Genomic DNA, 11,843 nt, shown 5'->3' on the forward strand with positions numbered 1-11,843 from the left:
CGCAATTAAATGTGGTGCTCATATCGAAGTGGTCTGGGTAAAATGCTTCTCGGGATTTCTCATGAGGGCCCGGGCATACATCGTCTCGGGGAGATTATGTCCCGGGTGCTCCTATGGCCCGGCCTCTTGACTGACTGGCTCCTCATGAATTTTTTCGAGTCGTACTCTCCTCGTATCGGGCAATCTTATGATTCGGATGTCGATCCAGACCCGGGCACTATCCATGGATAGGCTCCATGACCCGGGACGTCCGGGCACCATCCATGATCCGGGACATCCCGGGGTATCATCACTCCCTCCTTAAATAGTCGGGCTAGAGTCATATTCGCTGTCCCGATCAGTCTTATGTGCCCGGTCACAAGCAACAGGTTGCTATCTGATTTTCCCGAGACGATAAGGAGGACATCACCCTATCGATGCTGACATAAGCCCTAGAAAAAGGTTGTCAGAATCTCTTCATATTCCGAGAAGATAAATCATCACAATGCCTCGAGCTCCGCGCCTGTCTTTTCAAATATCCACGCAATTTCCTAGGCCTATCTACTTCGTCCAATTCGTTTTAGATCAACGGTGTAGATCACCTCCCTCCCCTATATATAGTAGTTCATCGATTTTTCAAAAATCATTCATAAATTCAACTTGTAGCAAAACTCTTGCAAATTTTTTCCTTAAGCTTTCCGCCGTGTCGATTCTAACTCCAACGATCTCCGATCACCAGTTATCATCTTACCACCTTGTAAGTTCCTTCTCCTTTACTGTTTTTACTTCTCTTAATAGATCATGTAGAATTCTACCTCCTCTATTTCCGGTAAAAATGTCAGGGGGTCGGTCGGAGGATAACTCCCAGACCCCTTCTGAACATTCTGTGCACATCCCTGTAGGCATCCCCATCTCCCTATCCCGACCTCTTGTAAAACCAAAAACCATAGCTTCCTCTTTCCGACCCGCTAGTTCTCGGGGTAAAGAGAAGGACCAGGTAGCAGGGCCCATGTGGTTCTCTACTGTGACTTCTACCCTTCGCCCGGGTAGTCTAGAAGAGTAAGGTCTTTAGGTTCCACCCCCTCCACATACAAAATCAAAATTCCTGGGCCAAACGACCACCCGGACACCCCTCCTCCTGGCTACCACACTTTTTTTGTTGAACAACTTAAAAGCGGTCTTCGATTCCCCATCCACCATTTCTTTGAAGGGGTTGCCCGGTTCTTTAGGCTCCCCATTAATCATCTTCACCCTAACGCTTTTAGGATAATGGCAGCCACTTTTGTTTTGTTCTGCATGAAAGTCATTCTTATCAACTCTTCCATCTTCCATTATTTTTATTCTTGCCGGTTCAATGACGGGGTCTTTTCTTTTATGGCTCAGATGCATTACCGGTTCTTCACTGACATCCCTTCTTCTTTGAAGGGGTGGAAAACAAAATTTTTCTTTTTACAACTCCCCACTCTCCCGACCTGTTCAACAGGCTTTCTGCCCGCGATGCCCCCTCAACCTGAACTCCCTTCCCACTTCAAACTCCTCCCTACTTTCACCCACGCCCGAGATGCTTTGGAGAAGCAATCCTACCTGTCCTCAGTACTGATCGGAGGGGACAACTTAATTTATTATGGGATCGGGTCTCGTCTTGAAGACCCTATGGATCAGATAATAGATGAGTTTGACCAGGCCGGGTCGCAGGCTGGTAAATTATCCTCCTTTGTCTTTTAAGTAAATTTTGTATTAATCATCTGACTGTCTAGCTCTGGTGCAGCCGTAGAAGATATGATCAAGGCAAGTCTTCTCGAAGACCTCCCATGAAGAAAACCAGGAAAAATTCTTGAAGTCCCGAGAGTTAAAGAAAATGGTGGCTGACAAGGCCTTTTCTTATTTTGACTTGGGCTTCAACAAATGCCTGGAGCAATTTCAGGAGGCAGGGCTTGTTCCTCCCGACCAAGAGGACTTCCCTGACTTGGTCAAAGCTGCAGCCTCTCTCCCGGAAGAAGAAGAGGAGGAGAAGCAAGTTAAACAAGAGGGAACACAAGATCCCGAGTAGACTAGGACCCTTCCATCCTGTATTTTTTATTTTAATTTATTTTTCATTCCCGGGCTTCCAAGCACCTTGTAAATATTTTTCTGGTATTAATGAAGTATGTTCTGTCAACTTTATTTGCATTTGAAAACTGCCTTAAAATATTTACACGTATTGCGGGCTGACTTGAACTCTTTAATAATCTCGTGAATTTTAACCCACCTTCACCAAGTACATTCATAATCGGGGCATAAGCCATTGGGTTCAATAGATAATTGATTTTGATAAATAATTAGGGTGCGGGTGCGGGTCTTTTGGCCAGGGTACGGGTCCCTGGACTTAAGAGATTACCGAGGTGCGGGTCCTCGGACCAGGGTACGGGTCCCTGGACTTAAGAGATAACTGGGGTGCGGGTCCCCGGGCCAGGGTATGGGTCCCTGGACTTAAGAGATAACCTGGGTATGGGTCCCTGGGCCAGGGTACGGGTCCCTGGACTTAAGAGATAACCGGGGTGCGGGTCACCGGGCCAGGGTACGGGTCCCTGGAGTTAAGAGATAACCAGGGTGCGGGTCTCCGGGCCATGGTACGGTTTCCTAGACTTAAGAGATAACCGGGGTGCGGGTTCCCGGGCCAGGGTACGGGTCCCTGGACTTTGTAGACATTTCCTTGAATAAGTTCTTTATCAGATGTAGAAATAGTATATACAAAAGCTTTAAACATAATATTTCTTCAAATGAAATGTATTCCACGGCCTCTTAAGAGTGTGTCCCTGAGAATCTTCGAGATAATAAGCTGCTCCTGAGCTGACTCTTCGAACTATTTTGAAGGGTCCTTCCCATCGTGCTTATAATTTCCCCACATCACCCACTGCTTTGACCTTTTTCATGACTAGGTTCCCAATCTGAAAATCTCATGATCGAACATGCTTGTTGTAGGATTTAATTACCTGGCTGCGATAAGCTTCCATTCGAATGGCTGCCCGATCTCTCCTTTCTTCAACTAGATCAAGTTCAATGGCCCGAGACTGATCGTTGTTGCTCGGATAAGATTCTATCCGAGTAGAAGATTGTCCAATCTCCACAGGTAGAACTGCTTCTGAACCATAGACTAGGATGTATGGAGTTTCCCGAGTAGATGTTCGTTGTGTAGTTCGATATGCCCATAATACACTCGGTAATTCCTCCACCCAATCTTTACCTTTCCCATGAAGTTGGGCCTTTAATGCTTGAACAATGATTCTCTGTTGGTTACTTCCGTCTGGCCATTGGCTTGGGGGTAGGCCACTGAGGTGAAAGATTGAATGATCTTCATTTCTTGACACCAAGACGTGATCTTCTTTCCTTGAAATTGCCTCCCATTATCTGAAATCAATTTTCTTGGGATGTCATATCTGCAAACAATATTTTTCCAGAGAAATTTCATGACCTCTTCCTCAGTAATTTTGGCTAATGGCTCGGCCTCTACCCACTTGGAGAAATAATCCACAGCCACAAGAAGGAATTTTTTCTGTGCTCGGGCTATGGGGAAGGAGGGCCCACAATATCCAACCCCCATTGATCAAAAGGGCATGATGTTGAGATTGGTTGCATGTTAGCAGCTGGGTGATGATGAAAATTAGAATGGTGTTGGCAACCCTTGCATTTTTGAACCACTCAGGCAGCATCTTGATTCATTTGGGGCCACTAAAATCCGGCCAATATAGCTTTCCGAGACAGGGCAGTCCCACCGAGGTGTTCACCACAGCACCCCTCGTGTATTTATCGGAGGACATACTCTATCTCATTCTCTGATAAGCACTTGAGCAAAGGGCCCTTATATGATCGCCTGTACAAAACATCATTTAAAAAGACGAACCTAGGGTGCTTTTTTTTATTCTCGCAGCCCGGGCTTGATCTTCTGGGAGCTCGCCATGGACTATATACTTGATAAGAGGGGTCATCCACGAATTCTCTCGAGCAGATGGTACTTCTTCATCAATGGAGAGTACTAGCCGGGTAAAACAGAGCACTTCCCGGGTGCTTATATCTGACATGGAAGCAACTAATTTGGCTAAGATATCAGCTTCTTCATTTTCCTCCCTAGGAATTTGTTCAATTCTCCAATCGGTAAAAGGGGAAGCCCGGGTTTTGATGAGTCCCAAATACTTGAGCATTTTTTCGTTCTTGACCTCATATGTTCCCTTGATTTGCTGGGTGATCAATTGAAAGTCAGAATAAATAATGACCTGGGAAGCACCGTCTTCCCGGGCAGCTTGCAACCCAGCTAGAACGGCTTCATACTCCGCTTCATTATTGGTGACCCTGGAGTCGATTCTCAGAGCCAGCTTGATCTTTTCTCCTGATGGGGCAATCAAGACCACCCCCAATCCACATCCTGATAAATTCGATGCACCATCAACAAAAATTCTCCATACCTCTTCTTCTCCTGGTTGAATCATTTATATTAAGAAGTCTGTCAATGCTTGGGCCTTAACAGCAACTCGAGGTTTATATTCAATGTCATACTCCCCGAGCTCTATAGTCCATTTAACCATTCTTCCCGAGACTTCAGCGTGTGTCATGATCCTCCCGAGTGGAGAATAAGGTCTCAACTTCTGGGTAGTCATCACCAGGGCCAGTGCTATTTTTTCCACTTCACTGTATTTCAATTCCGCTCCTTGAAGGGCATGACTGACATAGTATACTGGCTTCTAGTCGGTTCCTTCTTCCCTGACAAGCACGGAACTAACGGCGAACTCAGTGGCGGATAAATAGATACATAATTTTTCCCCGGGCTCGGGTTTTGCCAGAATAGGCAACTCGGCCAAATGCTTCTTCAAGTCTTGAAAAGCTTGCTCACATTTGTCATCCCAGCCGAATTTTTAAGCTTTTCTTAAAACTTGGAAAAATGGATAACTTCTATGAGCAGACCGAGAGATGAAGCGTGACAGGGCCGCGATCCTCCCGGTTAATTTTTGCACATCCCGGACAGATTGAGGGGAAGGCATGTCCATTATTGCTTTGATTTTTTTGGGGTTGACTTCGATTCCCCTATCAGTTACCAAGAAACCCAAGAATTTTCCACTCCTGACACCGAATACACATTTGGCCGGGTTGAGCTTTCTCCCATATTGTTTCAAAGTAGTGAAGGTCTCGGCCAGATCATCAATGAAGTAGGAGACCGTCCGGGTCTTGATCAAGATATCATCCACATACACTTCAATGTTTCTACCTATCTGCTTCTGAAAAACATGGTTCATCAAACGTTGGTATGTGGCCCCAGCATTCTTCAATCCAAAGGGTATAACAACGTAGCAGAAAGTGCCCCCGGAAGTGATAAAACTGGCTTTATCTTGATCTTCAAGAGCTAAGGGGATTTGGTGGTACCCCTGATAAGCATCTAGAAAGCTTAATAACTCGTATCCGGAGGTTGAATCCACCAGCTGATCAATCCGGGGGAGTGGATAACAGTCTTTGGGGCAGACTTTATTCAGGTCCCTGAAATCTACACACATTCTCCATAGCATATCCGAGAGGAAGGTTGGTCTCCCTTGACTTCCCTGACCCGTCCTCGTACTATAAATTTAATTTTTTGGTGATAAGTGGAGGCCACCGCTCTCATCTCAATCATAGATGGCCTCCCCAAGATGATGTTGTATGAGGACGGGACATCCACCACTGTAAAGACTGTCATCACAGTGTTCCTCAAGTCCCCGGTTCCCAGGGTCAGTGGCAAGGTGATTTCCCCCTCAGGGTACACGGCATGTCCAGCAAAACCAAACAGGACAGTCTCAACCGCATCTAACTGATATTCGTGCAAATCCACTTGGACCAATGCCTCTTTAAAGATGACATTGACAGAGCTGTCATTGTCAACAAATACCCTTAATACATCATAATTAGCCAATCGGGCTTGGATGACAAAAGCGTCATTGTGGGGTAGACTGACTCCCCTGAGGTCTTCTGGGCCAAAGCTGATAACTGGCTCGTTTCTCCCACTCCCATCAACCTCCAAGCACTCCCTTCTGCTTCTTGCCTTCCGAGCTCGATTGGAATCGCCATCTGTGGACCCTCCCGAAATCATTTTTATTACTCCTCGGCTCGGGAAAGGGTCCTTCCTCTCTGTTTGTCTACTCCGTTCTTCCCGGGAACTCGCTTCCTCCCTTCTGCTTCCACTCGGGATGTCTGTTGACTTCTGGGGAATATTGGGTCCAGGGCGTCGAGACAACCAAGGTGGCTGTCTAGACTTATCTCGAGGAGGATGAGATGCTGGCGTAGGACGCCTACTAGACTCCTTCCTTAGTGTTCGGCACTCATTGGTATTGTGAGAACACTCTTTGTGAAGGGCGCAGAATCCTTTCTTCTCTGGTTTTGGTGCCCTTGCCATTGGACTAGGAAGCGGGGCTATGTCTGAGCTGCATTCCTGAATCTCTCGATCCCAGGCAATTCTCAGAGGGACGTGAGAGAAGTGCCCTGGACCACTTTTCTTGTAAACTCTCTCCTCGAGCTTGACAACCCGGTCTCCTCTGGTTATTTTCAAGGCTTCTCTTTTTTGGTTCTGCGCATCTTCCATATTGATGTATTTCTCAGCCCGGGACAAGAGATCTTTGAAGTTCTCGGGCAATTTCTTGGTCAGGGATCGGAAACTCCCTCCCACAATCCTTGCATAAAGGCTGTGACTTTCGTTGCTGGAGCACATGCGGGAACCTCCAGAGCTACTCGATTAAATCGCTTGATGTAAGCTCTCAGAGTTTCATCTCGACCCTGCCTTACTTCAAATAGACTGAAGGCAGTCTTCTTGTATTTCTTGATGCTGCTGAATTGATGCAAGAATACATTTTGAAAGTCTTCAAAACAATGAATGCTCTGCGGTGCCAGCCCTTCGAACCATCTTTGTGCAGAGTCGATCAGGGTAGTTAAAAACCTTTTACACTTGATCTGGTCCCCATAGCAATGCAACATGACCATATTTTCAAAGCAAGCAAGATGCTCTTCGGGGTCAGAACTCCCGTCATAGTCCTTGTTTTTGGCTGACATGAAGTGCCCGGGGAAGTGGTGCCCGGACAATGACATCAGGAGAATGGACAGCCCTTTACAACTTGAGCACTACTTTAAGAACCAACCTGCCCTTCTAGCACCTTCACCTTCTTCCTCAATTTTAACTCCTCGGCCACAGTAGGAGATTTAGAACTCGCACTTGACTCCCTCTCCTCTTCCCTTTCTCTTCCTCCTGCGGCTGCTCGCGTTGCTGCTCGGGGTGACTGGAATGATGAGTAGTGGTCTTCTTTGCCATGGCTGTCTTAACAGCATCAGCTACAATTTTGGTCAACTCCTCTGGAGTTAAATGGATGGTGGCTGGGGACCATTAGGTGGGGGGCTACCTGCACCAGAAAGACGAGTGTCGTTCTCTTCCTGGATCCGGGAAGTTTCTTGATTTGTTCTTCTGGTAGGAGCCATATCAATGCCTTAAAACTCAAATTTCCAACAGACGGCGCCAACGATGCAACCCGAGTGAAAAGGAGAGAGTCGGGTCGGGTACTCTGCCGGATTTTCTATCAAGATTTGAAGAAAATATGAGTTGGAGTCTGAACTGGACTTTTTTCCTCCCTGAGCGAGTTGAGAGATCTGCGAACAAGAAAAGAATCACGTGAATGGGCGTCGGAGGGGTGTCCAGCGTGACCACTCCGATGCTTAAGTCAGTGAGGAACTCAAGCAAGAAACCAATGTAACCAAGTTATGGTTGTGAGATTAGTGTGGTAGAAGGATAGTAAATGCACAATAAATGAGAGCATTCAGTGTGTGAATAGAGAGTAAATGTAAAGAATAAACCTTGTATTTATAGTAGGAGATGCAATGATGACCTCGTTCTTTGTGTTGAGCATTAATTATAGTAGAGCGGCTGAATATACCATATTGTTCTGTCATGTCAAATCTCATATTAGTCACATCTAGCCCATCTGATTTTGTCAACCATTTATTTTACTGTCAGAGATAGGTCGGCTGCACACACCCTACTATGTCGGCGCAATTAAATGCGGTGCTCATATCAAAGTCGTCTGGGTATAATGCTTCTCGAGATTTCTCACGAGGGCTCGGGCATGCATCGTCCCGGGGAGATTATGTCTCGGGTGCTCCTATGGCCCGGCCTCTTAACTGACTGGCTCCCCATGAATTTCTTCGAGTCGTACTCTCCTCGTCTCGGGCAATCTTATGATTCGGATGTCGAGCCAGACCCGGGCACTATCCATGGATAGCCTCCATGGCCCGGGACGTCCCGGGCACCATCCATGACCCGGGACATCCCGTTGTATCACGTATGTTGAGATGTAATAGATAAGAGACATCGGTCATGGTCTCTAGAATAATAACTTGCGTATTAGTAACAAATTTAATTAAAAAGCTGATATATAGGGCTACAACTTTTATTTTTTGAGTTTTGTCAAAATCTTTTTAAAATAAAGGCACTAATGCTCTCAAATTATGTCGTGAGTATTAGGTGTGGGAATAAAACCCGAAAAACCGAAAAAACCGACCGAAAAAAAAATTCGGTTTAAATGGTTCGGTTTTATCGGTTTTTCGGCCGGTTACGGTTTTAAAATTTATGAAATTCGGTTTTTCGGTTCGGTTTTCGGTTTTACTCCCCCAAAAAATCGAATAACCAAACCGGCCATATTATTGTTAAATATAGTCATAGGGCTTTTATGTATAATGGGCCATATTGTTTAATATATAACTTTTTATGTATAATGGGCCAAAAAAAATTAAAAAGGGTCAAAATTTAACCCTCAAATTTCTTTCTGCCGTTTTCTTTTCTTTCTCACGTCGACGTTTTCTTTTCTTTCTCACTTCTTTTCTTTCTCACCAGTCACCTCTGCCGTTTACAACTATCAGTCACCACTTGGCACTCACCAATACCATAGTCCACAGGTATGCAGACCACAACACAACGCTAACCATATTATTATTTCATTATTTTGTAAGGATTTTGTGGGAGTAAGAAGCGATATTTAACGTACGCTGAGGATGAGAATGGGTGCCAAGACCTATCAATAATTGAGAAATAATGGTTACTGTATTGTGAAAATGGGTCTTGTGGTTAATGTATTGTGAAAATGGGTGCCAAATTCGTCGAACAGAAATTGTGGGAAAAGGAATTGTGGAAGGGATTATTGCTTAAAGTTCTGCCACAGCGAATTTTTGTTCGTGAAAATGCTTAAATCTAATTGTTTCTTCTTTTGTGGCTACTGTGAACTGTCCATTCTATATACATACATATTGATACGTTATTGCTCTTTGAAAGGGCACATGTGGTTTGATATGATGCTATTGTCCATTCTATATATACATACATATTGATACGATGGCTCTTTTTTATTTGGAGTACTTCTGTTTTGATTTTGAAAGGGCACACATGCAATGTTTATCATTATTGTTTCTTGACATGTTAATTTGTTTCATTTTTTATAGATGGCAGAAAAGGAGGGTATGATCGATAAAGCAAGAGTTCAAATGATAACGCTCCTAATTCGTCATCTGTAGATTCGGTTGACGTTGGGAAAAAGCGAAAATCTGTAAGACCTAGATCTCTTATTTGGGAACATTTTGAGAAATATGAGGATTCTAATGGGACACGTAGAGCAAAATGTAATTATTGTGGTTCAAGTTATGCTGCTGATTCAAGTTTAAATGGTACTTCATCGTTGGGTGCTCATTTGAAAAAGTGTAAAAAATATCCATGTAATGTGGAAACTAAACAAGCAAAATAGCCTTTCAAAACATTTCAAAAGATCATATAACGATCAATGCTTGGAGATTTGATCAAGAAGGTTGTAGGAAAGCTTTGTCCAAGATGATACTTGTCGATGAATTACCTTTTAGTTTTGTGGAAATGGAAGGATTTAGACACTTTATAAATGTGATACAACCATCATTTAGAATTCCATCTCGTAGGACTATTACAAGGGATTGCTTTGAACTTTTCTTGGAAGAAGAGAAAATTCTTAAGCTTTTTTTCAAGGAGACACGTCTAAGAGTTTGCCTCACAACAGACACATGGACTTCAATACAGAGAATTAATTATATGTGTCTTACTGCTCATTTTATTGACAAAAACTGGAATTTGCAAAAAAGAATATTAAATTTTTCTCCAACATCTAGCCATAAAGGCGATGATATGGCAATTCTTATCACTAAATGTTTGCTTGATTGGGGTTTGGATAAGGTCTTCACTATCACAGTCGATAATGCTAGTTCGAATGATACTACAGTGAAAGAGATGTCAAAACAATTCAGTAAATGGGGAAGTAATTTGATGGATGGTAAACACCTTCATGTGAGGTGTGTGGCTCATATAATCAATCTCATTGTTCAAGATGGCTTGAAATAAGTTGGAGATCCTGTGAGACGAGTTAGACAAGCTATAAGATATATTAGACAATCTCCTGCAAGGATTAAAAAATTCAATGTTGTGAACTTGAAAAGATAACAAGTAAGAAGTCCTTGTGTTTGGATGTTGTTACTAGGTGGAATTCTACTTACTTGATGTTGAAAGTTGCTTTGGAATTTGAAAATGCTTTTGTAAGTTATGGTATTCATGATCCTGGATTGTTGGATCATCTTCTTACCCATGTTTGTGAAGATGGAAAGGATGTAGGTGCATTGACAAGTGGTGATTGGGAAAATGTGAGAAAAATGGAGAAGTTTCTTGAAGCTTTTTATAATCTTACGTTGAGAGTTTCAGGTTCATCATATGTTACTTCAAATATCCACTTTCATGAAATTGGCGAGCTTTCTTGTGTTTTAAAGTTGTTGGTAGAGAGTGATGACAGTATTTTGGCTACGATGGCAAAAAAGATGAAATCTAAATTTGACAAATATTGGGGTGCTCCAGAAAAAATGAATAAGATGATTTTTATTGCATGTGTGCTTGATCCTCGTTTCAAATTTGATTATGTGGCTTTTGTGCTTTCGAAGATGTATGAGCAAGAGAAAGGGGAGCAAATAAGAGTTGAAATAAAGCTGTATATGACTTCTTTGTTTGAAGGATATAGGAAGGTCACTTCAAAAATGTCTCAAGGATCATCCACTAGTAAAGTTGAGCCATCGGGTATAAACATAGGAAATATTCATAAAAGAACACTAATACAACAAGAATACTTGAGACATAAGGCTGAAAGTGGAAATATGGATGCTAAGACTGAGTTAGATAGGTATCTCGATGAAGATGTTGACGTTGCAAATGAACATTTTGATATTTTGCTTTGGTGGAAAGTTAATTCTTCCAAATTTCCTACTCTGGCTGAGATGGCTCGTGATGTGTTAGCGATTCCTATTTCTACTGTGGCGTCGAAAAGTGCTTTTAGCACCGGGGGACGTGTTCTAGATCCATTTAGAAGTTCCTTAACACCTCGATTAGTGCAAGCTCTCATTTGCCTTCAAGATTGGTTCCGAAAAGAATATTCTCCCATTAAAGTAGAAGAAGACTTGGATCATCTTGAAGAGATTGAATCTGGTAATAAATTTGTGTATTTTTATGTTTTATTTTAAAATTATTTTTTTATTTAATGTTGACAATAATTTTCTTACTTTTTTTTAGATTTGATCAAAATTGGAAGGGATTCTTGCATTGGAAGAGATTCTTGCATAACCAATATATAAACATTTCCATGAAATATTGTAAGTTAAATTTCACTTAATGTATCTTGTATTTGGGGCATTAAACTGCTAAGCCAATAAGCTTCCATTTTATTTTGAAAGATGAAGATGCCTTGTGTAGCTTTGGTCCAGAACTACAATTTCACTCTAATATTTTGAGGATACAAGTCAGTGCTATTACTGGCCAAAATCTTTCCCATGGAAAG

The 11,843-nt window shown here is 42.9% G+C and overlaps 1 protein-coding gene across 1 annotated transcript; it reads left to right on the plus strand.

Annotated features, from left to right (window-relative positions):
* Positions 1-10,524: 10,524 nt before the first annotated feature.
* On the plus strand, positions 10,525-11,640 carry LOC142541855 (zinc finger BED domain-containing protein RICESLEEPER 2-like). The gene is made up of 2 exons (XM_075648309.1): positions 10,525-11,494; positions 11,579-11,640. Exons 1-2 carry the CDS (start codon positions 10,525-10,527, stop codon positions 11,638-11,640), a joined length of 1,032 nt encoding a protein of 343 aa, XP_075504424.1.
* The last annotated feature ends 203 nt before the right edge of the window (positions 11,641-11,843 follow it).

Source organism: Primulina tabacum, chromosome 4, assembly GCF_025594145.1.
Source record: "Primulina tabacum isolate GXHZ01 chromosome 4, ASM2559414v2, whole genome shotgun sequence".
Lineage (NCBI taxonomy): Eukaryota > Viridiplantae > Streptophyta > Magnoliopsida > Lamiales > Gesneriaceae > Primulina > Primulina tabacum.